The sequence below is a fragment of the Drosophila kikkawai genome, chromosome 2R (assembly GCF_030179895.1).
Source record: "Drosophila kikkawai strain 14028-0561.14 chromosome 2R, DkikHiC1v2, whole genome shotgun sequence".
NCBI classification, from domain to species: Eukaryota; Metazoa; Arthropoda; class Insecta; order Diptera; family Drosophilidae; genus Drosophila; species Drosophila kikkawai.
Window position 1 is genome coordinate 10854838 of NC_091729.1, and position 23659 is coordinate 10878496.

At 43.9% G+C, this 23659-nt stretch overlaps 1 protein-coding gene across 1 annotated transcript; it reads left to right on the forward strand.

Moving 5' to 3' along the window:
- The first annotated feature begins 9318 nt into the window (after positions 1-9318).
- Positions 9319-23635, forward strand: sca (scabrous). The gene is made up of 4 exons (XM_017172142.3): positions 9319-10184; positions 13896-14298; positions 21002-21532; positions 21659-23635. Exons 1-4 carry the CDS (start codon positions 9730-9732, stop codon positions 22592-22594), a joined length of 2325 nt encoding a protein of 774 aa, XP_017027631.1. The 5' UTR covers positions 9319-9729; the 3' UTR covers positions 22595-23635.
- Positions 23636-23659: the final 24 nt, after the last annotated feature.

Here is a 23659-nt window from a genome sequence, read left to right on the forward strand (position 1 = left end):
AAGTGAAATACTCTGCTGGAATTATAACAGGGCACAGCCTCATATCAATTGGCCACGTTTCATGGGAACTGCCAGAAAATTTAAGCCAGGCCGTTAAAAATGCAAAAGCCGCTTTGCACGGGCCCAAACATAGACATGGATTTTTTAAAGCCCCGCTCGGATTGGAAGGGAGACAGAAGTTAACTGAAATGTTTCGCATTCAATGTTTGGACCCTGACATTTTGGCCAGTTTGGCTGGCTCGTCTTGCTGCTGTTGGATTTTTGTTGGCCTGCAGTTTTGGGCTAGCCCAGCGCTATTTTTTGTGTCCGTCTGCTGCTCTGAATTCCGCTTTTTATTGTGCCAGGGAACGATGGGTGGGGGAATAGGGAATCTGGGGGAGAATCTGGAGGGCACTAGGCATGGGGCATTGGGCTTGGGGTTTCATATCCTGCACTGGGGCAATTAAGTTCGTAATCTGAGCGACATCTGTGCATTGGACGCAGAATCAGGAGCAGGAGCCACAGAGAACTTTTTGCTTCCTTTTTTTTTTTGGGTTTTTCTTTACGTTTTTGTTTTTTGGTTTTTTTTTTTCAATATTTCGTCGAAAATTGCTGGAATTGAGAGCCGGGCGGGGTGAGGCATTGTTTACAGCTTGTTATTAACTCTTTCGCAATGTTTTTCGCCGTTTTTTGCTTTTGTTTTCCCTCTCCGATGGCCGTGATTTAAATGCCCAGAGCTGTAAAACTGCTAAAACCTTAAATGCCCCGGAAGCCAGGCGCCCTTACAAGCACTCTTTCCTGGAATTTGCCCCTCGAGTGATTGTCATTGTCCTCAATTAAACTCCGTTTGAAAGTAATAAATGGTCGGTGGAAACTTTAACGTCTGTGGGAAATTCAGAAGCGTTGAAATGTGGCCGGTAGAAAAATACCCACAGCCATATGACTGTTTTTATTATTTAAAGAGCTTAAAGTAACAAGAATAAATTATTCCATTGTTACAGAAAATGGCTGCTTGTATTTTACACGACAATAAAAAATGTAACATATTTAAATTGGTTATAAATGTTATTAATAGCGTTAGCCGCAGACTTAACTAAAGGCTTTGTCAATTAAGACTTGCAACAATAAAGCAAAGCCTAAGCTTTATATTAAAAATTAATGAAATTAGTAATAGAATAATATTTATAATAATATAATATTTATATAATATAAGATTTTTATGAAACAAATAAAGAAAACCCCTAATAATCAAATACATTTCTTAAGCTTTACAAGATAAACTACATTTTACTCAGGCTTCCAAATTTAAGGTTTGAAATTTTAAATATGAAATATCTTAAAGATTTCTGGACAATAACATTTTCAAAAATGCAAAAACGCTGTCAAAAATTCAATTATTCCATTAAAAAACTTATTGTAGAGTTTTTTCACTTTCCTCCTTTCTCCTCTTTAAGTACCTTTCAGCCTCAGACAGTTCGTCGCCTTCGAAAATTCCTGATAACCTGCCGGACATCGCCTGTCAACTGGTAACAAAAACAGGGCTTACTGCGCTCAGTGGGCCGTCTGTCAATTTCCAGTTAACGCTGTTCATCACTCGCAAATCTGACACGCTCCAGCATTCGATATTAGTGTCCGTCGCAAAGGACTATGAATGCCCCGAGGGAGTCGGAGGCACCGGCAGACAGCTGCATGTCCTGGCACCTTCGGTGCACTACGCCTGCCTTTTGTCGTTATTTGCCTGGCTAAAGGACGAGCAGGAAGAGTACAGAAAGTGCAGAGCAGGACGAGCAGAAGGAAGCAGTATGCAGGATGCAGGATGACGATGAGGAGGAGCAGCAGCACTGATGCCTAGGACTAGGAACAAAAGGCGGTGCAACTGTTGCGAGGTCCTGTCGGCCTGTCCATTAATGGTCCTACCCCGGCCAAGTGGCTGAAAACCGAAATCCCAAAAGCCGAAAACCGAAAACTGAAATCTGCTGATCGGCGCTGCTGCGGCGACGGGGCACACACGCAGGAATAGCAGCGAGTGTGACAGCTGCGAAGTCGCAAAACACACTCTAGGATGTGTTCCGCTCTGCTACTTGCACTCCGCTCTCCCCTTGGCCTTGGTGCTTTGGCGTCCTGTGGATGTATCTGTATCTGCATGTGCATCTGTGTCTGCAGCTGTCGCTGCTGGTTCGCTGCTTCTACGCTTCATCTTGCTGATTAGGTTTCTTTGGATTAGAAGGGTATATTGGGGGACAAGGATATCTTGGAGATTTATGGATATTTTAACAGAATATTTGTTTTGATATTTAAAACTTATTATTTTGTATCTTTACAGTTTCAAGTATTTTATTTTAAATTTCTGAGGCCATTTTCCACTTTAAGGATATCTAGGATACTTAGAATCCTTTTCAATGCAATATATTCCTATTAGAATAATGAGTTAGCTCCCCATAAAGCAGGGTATCTCATAGTCTCCTCACTTTCCCCTTTCACTTGCTCTGCTTTTGTTTCTCGTATGTTGGTCAATGGCAGCATTAGCCCTCATTCTGGTTGATGGCTCCTAGGAATTGTTTTTATGGTCCGTCAATGCGTTCGCCTCCTCCCCGCCCCTGCCTTCGCCTCCTCCTTTTACACTCACTTTCTCTGTCCGTCCGCGGAAGAGTGTGCGAAAGCAAAGCCGAGGAGACCACAGACTGTGATGCGTTGGTGTTGCCAAGAAAAGCATCCAAAGTGGTTGTTTAAAACGAAGGCAGCCGTGCAGCAACAGCCTTGAGTGATAGCGCAGTATCTGTGTTTGTTCCGTGTGCCGGTGTGTGTGTGTGTGTGTGTGACCAGCAGAGCATGCAGGCAACATGCCACGCCACGCCAATCCAAGCCGGTGGCTACAAGTCCCGAAGTTGATGAAACAACACGTAGCCGAAGCCTTGGCAAGGCGCACAACAGCCACATCAGCCGGCGCACACAACAGCAATTCCGCCACAGAGCCTGGAACAGTACAGAGAATTAAGAACGTTGCAGGGGAGTGTCCAGACCATTAAATACCTGATCTTGCATTGAAACAAATAATGAGATGATATTACCCAGAATACAACGAAATATTTACCGATTACAAGTGATATACATACATATCGTAAAATTACTTTTTGATTAAGTTGCTAGGTGTTTGTTTTAAAATTTTAGAGTAATAAAGAAAAATTATGCATTGAAGTTAATATAGTTATATCACAAAAGTGTAAATTACCATAAAAATATCGACTATACAAATCGAAATATATAAATAAACTAATAGACTTCCTTTGCTTTTATAAGCTTTTCTCAAATTCCTCCTTAGATGTACTTTTCTTTAATAAATTTACATCCTGGTTTCCATAAAATCAATATACAGCTGTGTTCACGGAAATAGCAGTGCCCCACGACCTGCACGTTTAAGATTGGAAAATACTATTACAAACACTATTTTCATAAAATTTTTTTCATAAAGGCTTAGTGTATTTAATTATTAACAATACCACAATCATTTAATTTAGGTAACATAAACCTTATAGAAGATATAGCTAATAACAACAAAAAAGGTCTATATTATGCCGATCATTGAAATAGCAGTGAAAAACTAAAATTCTTCATAAATTTAAAAATATCGTATAAGAAACCTATTTCTTCTTAAATTCTAATTGACTATGATCTAATATTTTGTTAAATAGCCTTTAGAAGCTATCATAGCCTCATACCTGGGTGGCAAGGAGTCCACCAAGTCTTAGCAACGCTTGAGGGGAATATGGCCTCATTCCTCCTGCACAAATTGCCAAAGCTGTGGCCTAGAAGTCGGAAACTTCTTTAATACGTAGCCCTTGATGTCCCCCATAAGTTTTCGATCGGATTTATATCCGGGGACTGTGCAGGCAATGGCATTGCATCCACTTTTTCATTAAGAACCCACTCCTTGGCCACCTTGATGGTATGATTAGGGTCACTGTACTGCTAAAACGTCCAAATTAATGGCATAATTTCCTCAGTATACGGCTGCAAGACAGTTTTTAATATTTAGACATAAACATAATGGTTTTTGATCCCACCGATCATATATACGGGACCTACAACGTTGTATGAAAAGTATACCCAAACCATGATTTTTAGGCCACCATGTTTTACTGTCTTCAGCGTATGGTTTGGGTGGTACTTTGTATTTGGAGGTCGACGGACATATTGTCTTGTCCTATTCCACCAAATAAAACCAGTTTGGAGTCATTTGTCCAAAGGATATTACGCCATTTGAATAGTGGCAGTTCAAGTGGCTATTGGCGAACTCGGATCTGGCCTTGATATGCCTGTAACCAAGCAGTGACATTTTCCATGGACTTCGCGAATCTAAAATTTATTCAATAAGTCCCCGGCGAATGGTCCCATGACTGATTCCCATGCCAATTCCCGCTCATATATCCCTAGAGGATGCAAAAGGACGAGCTTTGCTGAAGCGAAGTACGCGTCGAGCCTGTACAACTGTGGTTTTGCGAATCGTACCTCGGGTTTTTTGGGTTCGGTTCATATTTTATGATTTTATAAACTATTTTAAAATAACAATTTGAAAGATTTGGAGTCTCTTTACATGTTTTGCCCTTCTTTCTAGGCTAAGTAATCTGATACCTTTCTCTCATGGAGCAGTGAGGTCCTGCGCCCACGAAAATAATTTTTTTTGCGTTGTAAAGGTGTATTATAGTATAAACTATAATAACGACCGTAATTAAACTCATTTTTTACAAAATTAAAAGAAATTTCGGCACTTTTTGCGAAAGAAAATTAAATACTGCTATTTCAGTGATCGGCCAAAACGAGCTGCATATGTGAAAAAATATCAATAAAACATAAAAATAGAGCAAATCTAACGGAATTTTTTCTCGATTCTTATCTTTATGTTCCATTTTACAAAAACAATGTGCAATAGATCAGCTTGCAAAAAGGAATATGTACAAAAAAACGTTTTGAAGTTGTTCCTCTGTCGCACTGCTATTTCAGTGAACACAGCTGTACCTTTTAATTTTACGTTTAATGGGTATAAAAAGGAGCAAAAGCAGCTACACAGCGGCAGATTAAATCAGGTAGGAAATTTTCGTTCGAGTGGTAAATGTTTTGCACCTGCCGTTAGCAGCAGCCGGTTTGCCGGCTGTCCCAGCTGTTGCTTTTGCTGTTTCTCTTGCTTGTTTTGGCCATGATGTTGCCGTCTTTTTCCTGCTGCTGCCGTTGTCATTCAGATGATTAGTGCTCGGCCTGGAACTGCGCCTGCGCAGCGTTCTTTCATTTTCGGGCAGTTATTTGCGAAAATATCGCGTGCTTGCTGGCATGCCTCTTGGGATGCATGCCACAGAACCGGAACGCTGTCCTCGACTGAAATCATCTCATATGCATATAGAATATACATACGTATGCACATACCTACCTTTATAATATGAAAGAATCAACAATGCCCTCAGCATTGATGACGACGATGAGAAGGTGCCCTCATCATCTGCCGCCTCGCCAGAAAGGCAACGAAGTGGTCAATAGTGGACAGAGATAAGAGACACCTGCTCCTTTGTTCGGGCATTGATTGTTGCCGTTTATTTCGAGAGGCTCATGTCAATGAGGCCTTCTTAATTGGAGAATATATGCTTTAGAATTTTTCGAAAGATATTTTAGCATTTTAGAAAGAGTAAGAAAACGATATTTAAATTGTTAATGGCTTTTATCGCATGATATAGTATATTTAAGAGCTCAAAGACACTTTAACCTACACAAAAAACACACCTGATGTTATTGCAAGTAGCTCCAAGTGCAGTTGCAAATGGGAAAGAGCTCTGAGAGTGCCCATCGAGCATTAAATGGAGTACCTGCTTTTTAGCACCTACATGGGACATTCGAGTAGCACTCAATGGGTAGTAACTGTGGGGAAATCCCCGTCGAATATGAGTGCAAATGGAATTTGAACTCCATATTCTGGCTTGAGTTGCACATTTAACAACGATCCCGGGTAGTCAACTGGGAGCAACTGGGGAGAGGAGCGAGCAGTAGCGACTACTGACTTTCCGGGCCATTACCTTAATATGCTGACCATAGCGTGAGCCATTCGTTGCCACATTCAGCCGCAATTCTCCGCATAAAAGCCAACAATATAACGGGCGACAATGAAACAAATGCTCAAAGGGGGCAGGCGGAATGCTTCCATGCAAATGGCGGCAGCCACCACTCCCAGGTGCATTGCCCCCAACCCCCTAAATGCATTCTCCCGCTGCTGCTGCCGTGTGCAACAAGCTAGAACAGAATGACAACAAACAAAGGCATCAAATTAAAAACTAAACTGCGTCCACTCAAAATATGCAAACAGCTCAGCCGGATGGCGTAGCCAGGGGATGTGTTTGGGCCATGCCTGTGGATGTGCATGTAGTAGATGTGGACTCGGCTGGGATGTGCATGTGGTCAACGCTTGATTATGCAGCCACGTCGTTCATTGATGATGGCCACCACAAAGGGGGTTGGCCAGCAGCTTGTCCTCCACTGGCTGGCCCGCCGCTTCCTGCTTCCATGACGAGAGTACATTAAAAAGTAAAACGAAAACGAAATAATACAAATAGGGCAAGATTTTTGGCAGCGAAGTGGGGAATACACTTAAGGACCTTGCTTGTCTATTAAATAGTAATATTCTATAAGGGAAGTTCTAGCCTATTTAAGGATTAAAACGCAAAAAAAAGAGGAAAATTCAGTCTGAATTCATTATTTAAAAATATGTACAGTGTAACTCGCTAGCAAATAAAATAAATTCAATAGATATATAATATATATATATGAAAAGAATATTTAAAAATATTTTTATATAAATTGAATATGTTGTGATCTAAAAAAGCTCAAAAATAACTATAAGGATGATGACAACGAGTAAATCAATATTACCATCTATAAAGTGAACCTTTTTGAAGCTGCACTGTATAAAAACGTAATCTTGATTGGCACCGTAACGTCTTTCTTCCTGGTAATAGTAAGCGGCTCAAAATATATATAATACCCCCTTTTGCGAGGGTATAAAAATATTGCAAATTGCAATACAGCGACGGCAAGTGCCCACAATGGCAGACTGTTGCACCCCCCTGCCCCTTACTTACTTACGTACCTCTTTTTCCAACTCCACACCACCCCCTTCCTGTTCAGCCGTTCAGCCAAGCGTGCACTCCATTCAGCTGACCCCTGACCCTCCGTCCCCTCCTCACCCCTATTATATTTATAGGAGGAGGGAAAAACACCAACAAAAGCTGGTAAAAATGCATAGCTTACAACGCTTTTTTCGGTGCGTAAGGCGCCATTTTTGGCATATTTCTGCCGCACTTTTCTGTTTTAAGCTCTACCATTTCCCGGCCTATGTGTGAAGCCCCTTGCCACTCTCCCTCGTATCCGCGTTGCAACAATGCAGGAATTGTGGGCTTACGACCAATTCAATAGCCTTACTACTCTTTTTTTGCCACTGACTATTGCGGCCGCATTCCAATGGTGCACTTTAAAACCTTTTCCGGCGTTTTTCCAAGCAGAATATCATCGGAATGTCCTCTCACTAATCCTGGCCTATAAAAGGATAGCAGTCCGAAAAAGTAAAATAAAAAAAAATTAGGAATGTATAAGCTTTACAGATGGAAAAACTTAAATGGTTTACCATTTTGTATCGAACAGTAACTCGTTTTTTTTATTAATAACAGTAATTTGTATATGCATGAAGGGTATTATTAGTTTTACAAGAAGATTAACATGCAGAGAGAGAGAGAGAGAGGCTTTTCAATCAGCATCAGCAGCCACACTGATCTAGCCAAAGCTTTTTAAATGGTAATGGTAATTTATGGTAATTTCTCTAAGGAAACAATGTTCATTAGAATTTCTCTATGAAATGGATCAATTCATCTTTTTTTTAACCATACATAATAATAAAACTTTTACTAAATTCAAAGAAACAATGTTAGAATCATTTCAGAAACTTATTTCATCATTTTTTAAAATTCAAAGAATTTCTTATTATCCCGAAAGAAATCCAGGATTTCTTTGTGGGAGGTATTTTCTTACAAATGGGGACTGAAACCATGAATTGTCCTTTGATGTGAAATCAGAACCAATTATTATTTCTGCAGCTGCTACCTACGAAAGATATCATAGACAAAGGCTATGGTTTTCTGCTGCATGTTCCTTTGTTGCGCTACGCTATCTTCATTCCTTCAGGTCCTTGCAGCTACCTTCCAGCCTAGTTCGTTTGCTCCATCTTCTTCTGCTTCGCCAGCGACTGTTTCTTTTTCGGAGCACGTCAACATGTTTTCGCACTTTTACGTCTGCCTTTCGAGGCCTAAACATCTGCCGTTTGCATTGCAGTCTGTCGTTGTTGTTGCTGCTGCTGTTGTTTGTTGTTGCAGTTGCTGTGCATTCACCGCAAGCGCGCCATGTGTCAGGAGCAGCGAAAGGAAAATAAGAAAAGAGTGACAGAAGAAAGAAGGGAGGCGGCCATTTTGGGTTGCTTTCTTTTTTTTTTTTGTTTCTAGAGCGAAGAGCAAATATAGATGATCTTTAACAATAACAATCATTTTTTTTCGGTAGCCACTTATTCGCTTTCTCTTCTCTTTAGAGCTCTCTCTTAGATACTCCCTTTGATTGCTTGTTGCATGCTCTCTCGACCTACACCTTCGCACAGGTGCCAACGCAATATGGGGCGAACAAGCACTTTTCTGGGCAAAACCAATAACTATATGATATAGTAGTCCGATTTTTATATAAATAAAACCGAAATTTTAAAATAATAAAAAAAACTCATATTTCACAGTAGCTGAAAATTCGTTGAAAAACAACAGTTATTTTGTTATATTTATTTCCCGACCGTTCCTATGGCAGTAAAATGATATAGTCGTCCGATCCGGCCCGTTCTGACATATATAGCAGTAAAGAAGAAGACTATATGCAAAGTTTTATTCAAATAGCTTTAAAATAGACGGACGGACGGATGGACAGACGGACATGGCTAGATCGACTCTGCTGTTGATGCTGATCAGGAACCATATATACTTTATAGGGTCGGAAATGTCTCTCTCACTGCAAACTTCTGACTGAAATTATAATATAATATAAAAACTGAAATGGATATTAGAATTTTTAATCGCATAGTAAATATGGTTGTTCGTCCCATAGTGCAATGCTCTCTTTCGTTCTCAGCAACCACTTCGTGCTTCCTCGCACTCTTCGTGAGCTCTCTCTCGTCGAGTTCCGAACTCCATCGAAGCGTCGGCCTCGTGTCCTATAAAAGGAGGAGCCGCAGACGCGCCGCTTCAGTCATTTCGAATTTGACAAACGGTTAAAAGGATATCCTGGAAATAGCCCCGACGTAACGGTTCACAACTTACCTTTAGTGCTTGGTGCGAACTTTCGGTTGGCCAAAACAACAGTGCGTAAAGCGAAAACGAAAACAAAGCGGATTATGCCCGAGGCTAGCTACAGGAATAATTGTAGCATTGTTTGCCAGCGCCTTTTATAAGGTGTTTGACTGTCACGCCGCCGGGAAGTCGGAAAGACGGAAAAGCGGAAAGCGGAAAGACGGAAAGTCGAGCCTCGAAGTTTGTGTGTCGGCGGTATGCGTGCCAGTCGTTTGCATAAATCGCCCTTACCCGTGCCCGTGCCCGTCTAAGTCGAGTTTTTTTGTTATTACCCCAAACATTCCGTGGAAAACCAGAAAGCAAAGCAAAGCCTTCGCGTGAGCATCTAAATTGCCCTGCAACAATGGCAGGCTCAAATGGTTTGCGGCTAATCCTGCTGGCGACGGTGATCCTGCAGGTCGCCTGCCTGGCGGCGACGGCAGCGACGGCGGCTACCAGTGGCACGGTGGTGGTGCTCAGCGACGTGAACAACATGTTGCGCGATGCCACCAAGGCCACCAGTTCATCGAAGGATATCAAACCAAAAACGGAGACGGAGGCGCCCGAGTCTAGCGTGGAGCTGCTACGATTCGTGGAGGACGAAGAGGAGGAGCGCGATGAGGAGCAGGAACGGGATTCGCGAGAGCAGAAGGCTCTGGGCGACCAGGTGCGCTTGCTGACCAAACAGCTCGGCGCCCTGATGCTGCGGCGCCGCGAGGATTACGAGATGCTGGAGCACAACCTGCGCAAATCCCTGCGGCTCACCACGAATGCGGCCAGCGCCGATTCCGGCCTGCGCGACGAACTGAATCAGCTCAGGTAAGCCTAACGCACGCCCACCTGTCCCGCCAAAATAGAGCTATCGAGCTCGCCAGCTCCTAGTTCGCCACCGAATTTGAATTGTTAATTAGGGCAGAGGACCGCCTTGCCATTGGTCATTTGGTCTCGTTGGCAATTTTGGAAGGCCGAAACTTGGCTCGAAACTTTACCGCAGTCACGTAGAACTTGTCGCGCAACTTTTGGCCAACGAATTTATGGCCCTCGAAAGCAGGCAACAGTTTTTAGCCATCCAATTTGGCCGGAGAAAAGTCTTTTTCTTTTACAAATTAAAATGTCTTCCAGATTGAATTAGGTCTTCAAGTAATTAAAAGAAATTTTGAATATTCTGTTAAAAGAGAATTTTAATTAATAAACTGAAATGTGTCTGTTTACACTATTAATATTTATCTTTTAAATTAATCATGTAATTTCTTAGTTAAATAACCAGATATATTCCCCTGAGTCTCCTATATCCTTCCACACGCTTCATTATCAGTTCCCTGGCCATCTCCTAATGACCTGCATGTTTTTCTTTCCCAGACTGATGATATGATTATTCTGCTTATTTTGATAGTGAGAAAATGAACTGATATTGTGGTTGAGTTTTTCCTAACATTTTCATACATTTCCCCACCACCACCACTACCCGAGACCGAGGTCAGTGCAATGGAGAAAGGAATTCGAATGCGGGACATGATTGTGTCCAACTAATTCAGACAAATATATGAGAGAAGGGGGCCAAAACAGGATAAGACATCTAATCAGAGCAAAGACACGAGCCACAAGCCCAGCCCAAGTTTGCGTAGCATTCGTGATTTGTTTTGTTGTCATGGGCTGACTAATAATGATTGTCTCATCGAGCAGAACGCACACACAGCCCACACACTCGCACATATATCAGTTTGGGCCCCGGAAATACGAGTATCTCCGTGGAAATACGCGCTGGCCGAGCTTGTAACTGTGTCTGTGGCAGCGTAAAAAATACGTAAAAATGGCACACTCTTAATTTACTGTACAAATAGCTAAGGTCAGACCGTTGTTGTTGCTGTCGTGGACATCGTAAACTTTGTCAGTGACACCGTAAATAATTCAACACACGCTCATGGTGAGCTGCAGGCAGAGAAAATAGATGTTTTCTAAATTAAGAAATGAATGATTTGATAGACGAATACAATGGCTTTAATTTCTTTTACACAAAAAGCAAATAAGAACTTATATTGAAGTTTCTTGATTATGGGTTTCTATTGAGTCTGTAAAAATTATATTTACTTTTAAAAGTACTTTAAATCTCTCAACTTTGGAGTCATTACATCAGACATTAGTTCTTTTAAAAGTCCAGTAACTTATTTCCTTAAGCTAAAGTTCTTGACCGATTTCCCTCTCTATGTAGGAGAAGACTTTCTTCCATTCATATAAAAATACATTATAAAGAAATTTCTACAACCTTTGGCTTATTTATTATAACATTACATAAAATTTTCAAATTTTAAATTCATAAGAACTGAAATCTTTTTATTTAACAGTATTCCCCATAGTATCTTAGCCTAATTCCCTGTATTGCACTTCCCTATTAAACTTCAGATCTTAACATATTTTCCTCTCGACGTACTCCCGTTTTAAAGAAATTCCCAAAATCTCTGGCTTATTTATTATTTACTACTTATCCTCTTTAGTCACTCTTATAGTTAGCAAGATTTTTCCCTCTGTGTCCAAGTCCCACGAAACATGCCAAAGTGTGTGTTTCCAGACAGGGCGGACACAGACACATAAATGTATAAGGGCAGGAACTCCCAAGGCAAACGCCAGTCAAACGTCATGTCAGTTGTGGTTTATGTGATCCTCTATCGCCGCTGCCCCCACAAACCGCCGTCGCTCCCCGAATCCCTGTTCACCTGGACCTCTGAAAGCGTCCTGGAATGCCAGTGCCTAACCCCAAGCTTTGGTGGAGGACATCATTATCTGATTGGGTGCACTAGCGTGTGTCCTGTCCTGTCCTGTCCCGTGTGCTGTGTTGATTTGAGTAAATTCGATAACACTCGCAGTGACTGCGGATGAAAGTGGCGGCACTGCATCCATTTTGGTAATTAAAATGAGGACAACACGCCATCAGACGTCATCAAATCAGGACCGATGAAGTTCGGCATTGCAATGTTCATGTTGCGTTTTCAATTTGCTCGCATGTCATTGACAGCATTTTCAATTTTCACTTGAATGACAGCCCAGTTTGCCATGTTTTCTTTTTGTTTCCTTTTTTGTAACTCCCCGTATATGTATACTCGTGTGTATTTCCGGGCGGGCGGGTGTTGTGCAGCAGCAGCCAAGCGAAAAATTGCCACGAGAGCAGCAGAAAAAAAATATATAGCAGAAGAGAAGGTTAATACACGAGTCCTGTTGGTTTTGGCATAGCAACAACGCCAGCAACAACAGTTGCCATCGGGCATCTGTTGTAGCGATTGTTTTTGGCAGTAATGCACATTTTGCGGGGCTTCAAATTATGCTTAAAAAAGCAATTCTATTTCGGCCAATGTTTGGATTTGGTGTTCCATCGAGTTTCGGGGCAGTTTTCGCATTAAATGCGCCCAAACTTTTTCAACTCTGCATGCCCCGAGCCCTGGCCCTCTATTTTAATTAAATATTTAAGTAATTACGTTGCTCTCTACGTAGCATACACACATAGTATATTGTATAAAACAACAAACTGAATATGGTGAAACCCTTGCTGGGGAATCATAACTTTACCCACATGCCGCTTGTCTGTCTCTCTGTCTGGCCGGGGCCACAAAACTTTGCCAAGTCATAAAATTAACAAAAAACACCCACCGACCGCACACACGCACAATGCAACGCAACAATTTGAAATATTACGTATACGCAACCGAAATAAAAACCCAACCAAATGTGATGTATATACATCAGGCCAACGAAAGGAGAAGAAAACTTTTCCTTCTTTCTTTCTATCTTTCATTTTTTTCGATTTTCCTTCTCTTTCACTGTATGAAAATTTCATGTTGTGTGTGTGCTCTTTTGACAGTAGAAAATAAAACAACAGCGGCAGCTGCCACCGTCGACGTCGCCGTCGCCGCCTACCGAAAACAAAACTTTTTACCTACGCTCCGAATTTGTTGAGCTCCTTGTGCTGCTGCTGCTGCTTCCGCTTCCGCTTCTGGTTCTGTTCCTGGTTCTGTTCCTGCTCCAGCTTCCTTCCAACTGACTACTTTAATTGTCTGAAATGCCACAAAAATGCGTCCTGTTCTTGGTGTTTTTTTTTTTTTTTTGGTAGCAACTGGCAACTGCCACAAGTGCTACAACATTTTCATTTTCAACATTTAAGCAACGTTTTCCCCCAACGCACTTGTTGTTTTGCGGCCTGTTCCATGAAAGTTTGTGTTCTCCGCTTATTTTGGGTTCACTTCTGTCCGGATGACTTGTGTGATTTTTGTTTTCGACGAATGTTCGAAATAATTTTGCACTGCTTAATTTAAGTGCTGCATGGAAATTGAGCGCCACATCCCGACAGAGTATGCTGGCTGCAAAATCCCATTAGTGGACCGCATGCCGGCCGCATTGGCAATTAAGTTAGCCGACAGCCCGAAAATGTCAATTTAAATTAGATTCCCTGGTCAGGCCGTTCCAATGTACGAGCAATTAAATTGTTACGCTTAATCGTTTTACCTCCAGCTAATTAGAGACTTTTCACTGTTTTTTTTTTAGAGAGGAACTGGCCGCGCTTCGGTCCTCGCAGAGTGGCAGCAAGGAGCGCCTGACCGTCGAGTGGCTGCAGCAGACAATCTCCGAGATTCGCAAGCAGCTGGTCGACCTGCAACGCACCGCCGGCAACGTGGCCAAGGATGTGCAGCAGCGCAGCTCTACCTTCGAGGACCTGGCCACCATTCGCAGTGACTATCAGCAGCTTAAGCTCGAGCTGGCCGCTCAGCGCGAACGCCAGCAGCAGACGGAGGTCTATGTGCAGGAACTGCGCGAGGAGATGCTGCAGCAGGAGCAGGACTTCCAGCACGCACTTGTCAAGCTCGAGCGGCGTCAGAAGGATCCCAAGGAGCGTAGCTCAGCCAGCGTGGAAGAGGAGAGCGGCAGTCAGGAAGCCGGCAGCCAGGAGGTGAGTACCCACTTTATGCTAATGATCAGATAAGCACGCAAGGGCCAAGGTAAAGAGGCACTACACTGAGGGAAAAGTGACACTAAATTTGAGTTTTCAATTAGCAAAAATTTAGATTAAATATTAAACATCTTCATATTAAATAGAATGGTTAATGAATTGGGGAAACCACTGATTAACAAAAATCTTTAAAGTATAGGTAAAGTAATCCATGAGTTTTTGTTATCATTTATCGATCCTTTATTTCTCCCAGTGAGTAAGGGTTATGAATAATTTAAGTTGAGAAGAATATGCCACTGAGTTATACCTTTTCTCTGCGTGCTTTTTATGGCCACCGAAAAAGAGAGAGCCGCCGCTTTGTTTTGTTTTCGCTTTAAGTGCGGGCCCATAAAGCGACCGCCAACCTGGCGGAGCATTATCTGGCCGTTTTATGCCTTATTTTATACGGCCGACCCGCCATCTCTCCTCCAGGTGAGCCTGGCCAAGAGGGTTGGGGAGGGTTTTTGGTTTTAGGGGGGCGGGGTGGTAAGCGACATGATGTGCTAACGAGTGGGGTTGACTCTGGCCCCCTTTGCCCTTCTGCGTTTTAATGGCCTGCCACATACGTTGCCCAAATTACTCATACGCACCGCAGGACGTTGTCGTATTTAATATTTAATGCCAAAGCCTGCCCGCTCCCTGGCAGCCACTTAGCCCCACGTTCAATGCCTTAATATCCCCGGGCCCGGGCGAATCATAAAGAGATTGCTGCAAATGAAGCCATGATCAGTGGCATCCTTTCGTCAGAGTCCTGGTGGGCAGGAGCCTGGCCGAACACTCGTGCCAGGCTTACAGTGAATGACGGGAAATAACTCCGACGGGAGCTCAGTGTTCAGTCAGAAATCGGATCTGCAGCTGAAGGATTTCAGTGCGGAGCGAGCAGGGCACACACCCACACCCACTGCGTTCTTAATTATAATTAATGTCAATAAAGGGCTAGCAGGAACAGCAGCAGAGGAGCAGGAGAAACAACTATTAAGCGAGGCAACAATGGGGCAACTTGGAGCAAAAACAAAGGCAGCTGCTGTTAACAGGTAAAGCCACAGCGGGGGGATGAGAAGGGGTAGCAGGAGCACCAGCAGCAGAAGGAGGAGCCAGTAACAAGCTCCTGGTTGCTTCATTAAAAGGATTATGCGTCGGGTAGTCCGCTCCAATATGGATGCGAGGGAATACGGCAAAGCGAGTGCGGTTACCTCGTCGTTCGACCATCAACAAAATGTGTCAGTGGGGCCCTTTTACCTTCCGCTCATCCCTTCCCTTTCCTCTTGGAAAAAAGCCATCAAACTGGTTCGGCTGCCACCTGTTTTGATCTCGTTTCTCGACTTACCAGCTCCTTCAGCGTTTTATTCACTCCACTTTGAAGTTTAGCTTTAGCGAAATTTGCTTGCTTAGAGGAATTATTTTGCCAGCAAAATTCGCCTGCTCGCTGGGAAATTGTGTTTTTGCCTTTTGTGTTGCTAGCCCACAAAAGCGAGGGAATTTCGGCAAGCTAAAGCAATTACGAGGCGAGAGAGTCTCAAAAGGGCGAAATAGAAAATTTAAGAAAAATATAAGCCATTGAAGGGGATATAATCTCAGGGTTAAGAACGTGCTTTACCCCTTGAATGGGTTTGGAGTTTAATTTGAAGGGAATTTCAAGCTTAAGAAAGTGATTTTCTCTACATAACTAATATATATTCAAGATTCCTATAAAAACCTTATAAAAATTGTCGAAAGAATTAGACTTTCTTATTAAATTCTTTATGAGTTTGTATCACTTGCATTTGAATGATATTTCTATCGCTAAATTTAGCAATTAAAGCCATTTCTGGGTCATAGCTCAGGCACACTCCTATGAGGTTCTGGCTTCCTTAGCCTCTCGTCCAATGACCAATATACCCTTGAGAGTCCTTTAAGTACCAAAAGGGGATTAAGTGTTCAGCCAGGCAGCTTAAGCCGCTTTCGCCGGACCTCGAAGCACACACGACGCAGCAGCACACATACTCGTATATATGTCGTCGTCGCTTGTGTATGTTTATATATCATTAATGGGCAGGCCGTTGCCGAAATATAAAGCGAAATTGCTGAAAATTGCAAAACAAAAGGCAGGAAATCACCTTTTAATCGCCCGTCGGCCAAAAGGCAGAGATGGCAATGGGGATTCACTGGCCAGCAGCCGCCAGCTGCTTCGGGAACAGACTTAGGTTCAGTTTGATGGACAGACGGAGGAGGAGGTGGAGGTGGAGGTGGATGAGCAGGGCCCTTGTTGCCTTTTGTCTCCTGTCTTGCCAAGTTTTTGGCAGCCAACGGCTGGAGTCGGAGTCGAATGGAGCTGGAGCAGCGGCAGATGCTCTCAAGTGCCCCGATAATCAGTTGTTCCCCTCTGCATCTCCACTTGTTCCCCCGAATGCTATGCGATGCTCGCGATGTTTCAGCACAATTTGATCCTTTTCATTACTTTGCAGGTTTTTTTTTTGTTGCCTCGGTTTCTTTCCCAGGCCAGAGAGCCCTTCTTTTGACCATCGAAACCAGTTTCAGTACTTTCCCACAAGCAAAACCAAAAGCAATTTTTGAAAATTGTTATTATGGAAGCGCAGCAAAGCAGAAATTAGGTTAAATTAGAACAAAGAGCAGAGAGCAGATAACAAAGGCCAAGGATACAGGGCCAGATGGAAAAAGGGAGATGAGGAGCGAAAATAGCAGGAAAGCCAGAAGAGCAGGAAAATAAATAAAAATGCAAGCAATAAAATTGCACAGGTGGCCGCCACGAGAAAGGAATACCATGGCCAGAAAAATAGACAAAAATGCTTTTGGTTGTGGGTCTGTAGGCGGTGTGTGTACCCTGTGTGTGTGGCTGGTTAAATTTAATCAACTTTTCTTTATTTGATTAGTCGGAACCAAAAAATACAACAAAAAATGAGAGAATAAAGTACAAAGAGGGAGTAGAAAGTTATGCAAAACCAGAAAAGACCTTTGGGGGCGACTCTAGGCAGAAACCAGAGACACTGAATTCCGGGAAATGCCTTAAAGAAATATTAAACATAAATAAATAAGGGAATGCTAAGGAAAAGCGGGAAAAAATGCCAAAGAACATAAAGGTTGCTAAGGCGCATTCCTACTTAAAAGATAAAAAACATATTTCCTATGAAATATTCTCAGCTCTGTAAACACTCCAAGTGTAATTGAAAATATAAATACATATACATATAAATGCTTGGAAAATATAATTAACTGCCTTAAGTTAATCCCCTGCAAATTAATCAACTTAAACTTGGCCAAAAGTCAAGACCCAAAAGGCGACAGCAAGCATCTGCAGGTGACAGGAATATATTTCAGGATTTCGATATAATTTTGCCAACTCTAATTGCAAACTGTCTGCAGGACTGATGCCTCCAATATATGCGTACATATGTTATGTGTCCACGCATAATGTTACAAATGGCTTTGATGAAAGCTGTCACTTGCAACAGTTGGGCCCAGATACGAGCTACCAACGACGAGATACGAGGAAAGGAACGCAAATGTTTATCATTGGTTATTGATGCTCCTCCTTTTCGTTCTCTGGCTTGGGCATAGGATATTGTACGCCTGAGAGACGGGCTGTTAAATTAGCAGGGCAAACAAATGCCAGGCAGGAGCACAATACACCGAGAATGGAGCAGGAGCTGGAGCTCGAACAGGAGCACACCCCGAAGGCAGACTGACACGGAGGATCCGGTTTCGGTTTCTGAATATCTTGTGTATGTGTGTATGCACACACCCATATACCATACCTCTGGCAAACTAAAGCAAGCCCTACGCTCTCATACCCAAACATTTTTACCTTATTTATGTTGATATTTGTTTTGCTTTTGTTTCATGTTACATACCATCCATTCTCCCTATCCATACTGCCACTTGTGCTGCTGTTTCTGTTGCTGGCAATTTGTTTGATTGCTCAAGAGCAGCAGCTCGATGGGGCCAGCTCCTGGTTGTTAGCCCTTTTCGCCGGCATATTCCTCTTATTTAGCTGATATTTATTTCATGAGTCAAATTATTTTTATTGATACATTTGACAGGGTGCTCTCAGAGCAGGCTCAAGGAGTCTCCGATTTCGCAGGGAGTCCTCTTTGAGATTCAATTTTCGGAGAAGCTTCAGAAAACTTAAATGTGCTTTTGTGGGAAATATGTTAGTTTCAAATTATGCCCACGTCTGCCGGTTTTCATTTTTTGCGGTCAGGGATTCAGGATCAGGTTGACGTTGACGTTGACTTTGGGGTCGCCCTGGCCATGAGTCGAGAATGAGAACGAGAACAGGCTTTCCTGCTGGCCCCCCGAATGCGCATTAACTTAATGGCATTTTGTGGCGCCCTCGTCCTTGCCCTATCTTGTGCTGAGCGTAACTTTTTCAAGCATCGCACAAAAGTCCTATTAAATTTTTACGACAATTCACCGTGGAGCAGCAGGCCAAGCAGCAGGAGTCCGAGCAGGAGCAGGAGCGGGAACAGATTTTTGCTCTTTTTCTATGCGATATGCAGCAGCATAACCCTCATTGCCATTCGCATCCCCTTGGAATCGCTGTCGCGCTAATAGCAAATCCTTGTTAGCTTTCACTTAAGTACGGCATGTAAAATTTTCACTTTTAATCCATGAGGCAGGCGGTCCTTTGTTATGGAAGGAAATTAATTAGTTCAGCAGGTCCTGCTTCCTGCTCCTTCACACACAGACACAGCCAGGCCCTCTCAGGCTACACGGAAAACACTTCAAATATTTATGCTTCAATTTCGATTTCAATTAACGCGGCCATTGGCGAGTGTGGACACTCACAAAAAAAAAATTCATTTGTTAGCTGGAAGTTGTGTCTCCGCTGCGGGAAATTTGAGCCGCATAAATCACATTTAATTATACCGTTGATGGGCGAAATTTATATGCCAGAGCAGTGTGGCACCTTTCCGCCTTCGATATATATACATATAGAAGCTCGTTCCGTATATATATTAAGGATTTCTCCGTTTTGATGGCCACTTCCCGTCTCGGCCAGAGTTCATATAAAACGCGAACGTGTCGTATTAGCCGCGTTCGTGACCTTTCACATAAAACAACGCCAAGGAGCCGCAGCCCAAGAACCGAGCCATCCACCCAGAGCACCACCCGCCCACCGCTGTGGAACGTGCGTGAAGGCAAAGCAAACAAAAGAGCAGGGAGGAGAGGAAAAACAACGGGGAAAAGCTAAGGAAAAGCGGCACAAAAAACAGTGGCTGTGCGGCACCAATGAAAACACTGGCCCCAGCAGCCCCAAAGTGTTCGATGCTGCCGCCGATTGAGGCGCAAACGCAGCTCGGGCATAAATATTCATGAATATTTTCCATATTTCTGTTGATCTTCTGTTGCCTTTTTCGCCGACGAATAATTGAATTTGATTTGGGGGACGGGTGTGAGGCTGCCCAAAAATTTCGTAACATAAAATACATTTACGAGTGACTTGGTACGCGTATCGCGCTCGGAGCAAGTCAAACAGTGAATCAATTTGAGTGAGTTTTCCTTGAAGCCAAATAGTGCAGGCTTAACAACATATTTTGCATATTATTTGCTTATTTCCTTTGGCTTTTCCTCTCCCAAACGATAAAAATAATATTCAATCAAGAGGAATTTAAATATAAAGAGTTTTTCTTTTAATTGGAAAGAGTGACATTTCTTTTATTAGTTAAGCCAGGGTCAAAGCAAACGGAAAGTCCGCAGAAAACTCTGAAAGAGGGAATTAAAACGAGTAATTCATTTGTCTTTCCTTTCTTTTTTCGTTACCCTTTTGAGGAATATATATACATCACAATTGCGAGACAAACACAGACGGCCCCATTCATACACTCATTGCATTCATTAGCAGGACACTTTCTGCCAGCCGGCAAGCCAGCATCAGCATCCTTTATTAGTCAATTACTCGGGAACATTTCTATGACTGATGGCCATCACGGGCTTAGTGAATGAAAGGATAACCAGAGAGCTTTGAGAGTGATACCGAGATACCGAACCCACACAGATCCTCGGGCGATGTGGGCTATGCATTCATTGAGAACGCCATGAATGTGACCCAAATGGCATTACCTTGGTTTACACGGCTACAACAGCTCCTCGCTGTCGCCGTCGCCGTCGCCGTTGCTGTCACTCAGCAAAATTATTTCTATGCATATTGTATGCATGTGGAAATTTATGCAGCTTTTACCACCGAGCGAGCGCTAAGGGATGCGGCTCTGGCTAAGGGGGATGCAAATCCACCGATGGTGCCAGCGGCAGCACCGGCATCAAGCAGCTTCGGGGATTTACACGCTTTCGGCAAAGTTGCAGCTCGAGCGCAAGCCCTGCTGCAGCTGACATTATTGTTGCAGATTCCTGGCTCCGCGCTTCTCGCTTTCAGCTCCTCCTGGCTCATCCTCTCATCCCCCATATGCATCATGCTCCGCTTGTCTGCCTGGTTATGAAATGCATTTATAATAAATGGATTTAGCTTTCAATTCCCAGCACATAATCCTTGTCGCGAGCAACAAAAGAATCTCGGCCAGCTTACCAGATCTTTCCGCTCATCATTCTCGGTGTGACTTTCTTTAGGGGAATAAAAATAGAAACAAATTAAATTAAGTTGTGTGGGGCTTTGTCTTTAAAATTGCATTTTTATTAATTTCTTTTCCTCATTTCACTTTCCCTCTTGCAGTCTAATGGCCTAGAACTCTCTGCTGATCACAGGCGTCGCCATTGCCGCTTCCAAAGCGAGCAGATCCACCAGTTGCAGTTGTCCCAGCGCAACCTACGTCGCCAGGTGAACGAGCTGCGATTCCATCACATCGACGAGCGAGTGCGCAGCATCGAGGTGGAGCAGCATCGCATCGCCAATGCCAACTTTAACCTGAGCAGCCAGATTGCTGCCTTAGACAAGCTGCACACCTCCATGCTGGAACTACTCGAGGATGTCGAGGGTCTGCAGACGAAGATGGACAAGAGCATTCCGGAACTGCGGCACGAGATCTCCAAGCTGGAGTTTGCCAATGCCCAGATTACCTCGGAGCAGAGTCTAGTGCGCGAAGAGGGCAATAATGCGGCCCGTTCACTGCAGGCCATGGCCGTCAGTGTGAGTGTCCTGCAGGAGGAGCGCGAGGGCATGCGCAAGCTCACAGCCAATGTGGACCAGCTGAGGACCAATGTGGATCGCCTGCAGTCGCTGGTCAATGATGAGATGAAGAGCAAGGTGGGTACTTGACTTGGAATCCTTTTTGATATTTTAAAGAATTTTATTTTTGTTAAAAAGGATGTTTATTGTTTTAATTTTTTGACTAACTAAATTTTCGTTTTTATTTCTCTCCCTCCCCCGTAGCTCTCGCACCTGAACAAGCCCCACAAACGACCCCATCACCAGCAGCTCCAGCAGAATCAAGAGCAGGACCAGGACTCGCCCATAGACTCCGCCCTGGCCGAGACCCTGGTCAGTGAACTGGAGAACGTGGAGACGCAGTACGAGGCGATCATCAACAAGTTGCCCCACGACTGCAGCGAGGTGCACACCGAGGCGGATGGACTGCATCTGATCGCACCTGCTGGCCAGCGGCATCCTCTGATGTCGCACTGCACCGCCGATGGCTGGACGACTGTGCAGCGGCGCTTTGACGGCAGCGCTGACTTCAATCGCTCCTGGGCGGACTATGCCAAGGGATTCGGAACGCCGGGAGGCGAGTTCTGGATCGGTAACGAACAGCTGCATCACCTCACCCGGGACAACTGCAGCCAGCTGCAGGTGCAGATGCAGGACATCTACGACAACGTCTGGGTGGCCGAGTACGCCCGCTTCTACATCTCGTCGCGGGCCGATGGCTATCGTCTGCAGATTGGCGCCTACAAGGGCAATGCCTCGGATGCCCTCAACTACCAGCAGGGGATGCAGTTCTCCGCCATCGACGACGACCGCGACATCTCGCAGACGCACTGTGCTGCCAACTATGAGGGTGGCTGGTGGTTCTCTCATTGCCAGCACGCCAATCTCAATGGGCGCTACAACCTGGGCCTGACCTGGTTCGATGCCGCTCGCAACGAATGGATCGCGGTCAAGTCCAGCCGGATGCTGGTCAAGCGTCTGCCCGCCGCCGAGTGCCAAACGGGCGTCGCTCCCGCCGCTTTCGCTTTGGCTTCTACTTCCGGTTCCGCTTCCGTTCCGCCTCCGACGGTGGCAAGCAGGGCAGCAAACACAGCGGAAGCCACGACGGGAGCGACGCTGCCGAGCGGCGTGGTGCAGTTCGTGACCGAAAGGCAGGCGTAAGTGAGCTGTTTTCCCGCCAATTCCCCGGGGGAAACTGCTACAGTGAACCACCAGAGCCATGCCTACTATAGTTGGCAGGGCACTGTTTGTCTACAAGATCTAAAAGATCCCGGCAGGATCCCCGCAAGTGTAAATAATCAGCGGATCAGACCTAAGTTGTAGCATTAATCTTTGAATGGAGCTTACACTCACACTAGGCGTATGCGTAATTTAGTTGGCCAACAACCAGAGACCCCGTTCCACCCGTATACATATTTGATTCTTCGGTCTTTCAATAAGATCTCATAGAGGCTTAAGTTCCGCAGCAGCAGTGGCTCAGGCCAGGCAGAGGGAGACGCCAGCGGGAGCATATCATTTGAGAGAGAGAGCAGAGTTAATGTCTAGACATAATCGACCCCCTAAAAACCTAAAGATAAAACTAAAACTAAAGCTAAAGCTAAAACTAATCTAGTGGTAATGTGTAAAAGAGGCCTATTCCGCTTAGGCCCATCTCAGACAAATAATAAATATATACACGGCGGAGCACTTGCCGCAGCATTAGGTTCTAGTTGTAGCTCTTAAGGCCACCATATCAGTCATATGAGGATACATCCACTAGGAATAGCGTTGGTAAATATGTACTTGTAATTGTTGTACCATACGATAGTGTTTCTCCGTGCTTGCTAAGTGTCTGCTTCAGTCCAAGCCCAAACCCGAAACCGATACCGAACCGAACCGAAACCGCCCCCGTAAAATAGAACCGATGGAGTCGCATGCCAAAGAGATCGAGTCAGAAATAGTGACAGCAGAAGGCCAGTTTATACGAGAAGCACAAATGACTATTTTCTGCAGTTTTGCATATACCAAAAAGAGAAAAAATAAAACAAAAAGGAATAGAGCGAGGGACAGAATCCACAAGAGCTAATTAATTGCATTTAGCACTTAAGTTATAAACTATATTATTATGTATACATTAATTTTATGTCCTGTAAATTAAGCAAACTGAAGGGGAAAGTCAGAAGCCAGAAAGCCGGGAAGCCAGAAACCAGCTTGGCCCTGAAATCCGGCTTATTTTACAATAAATGG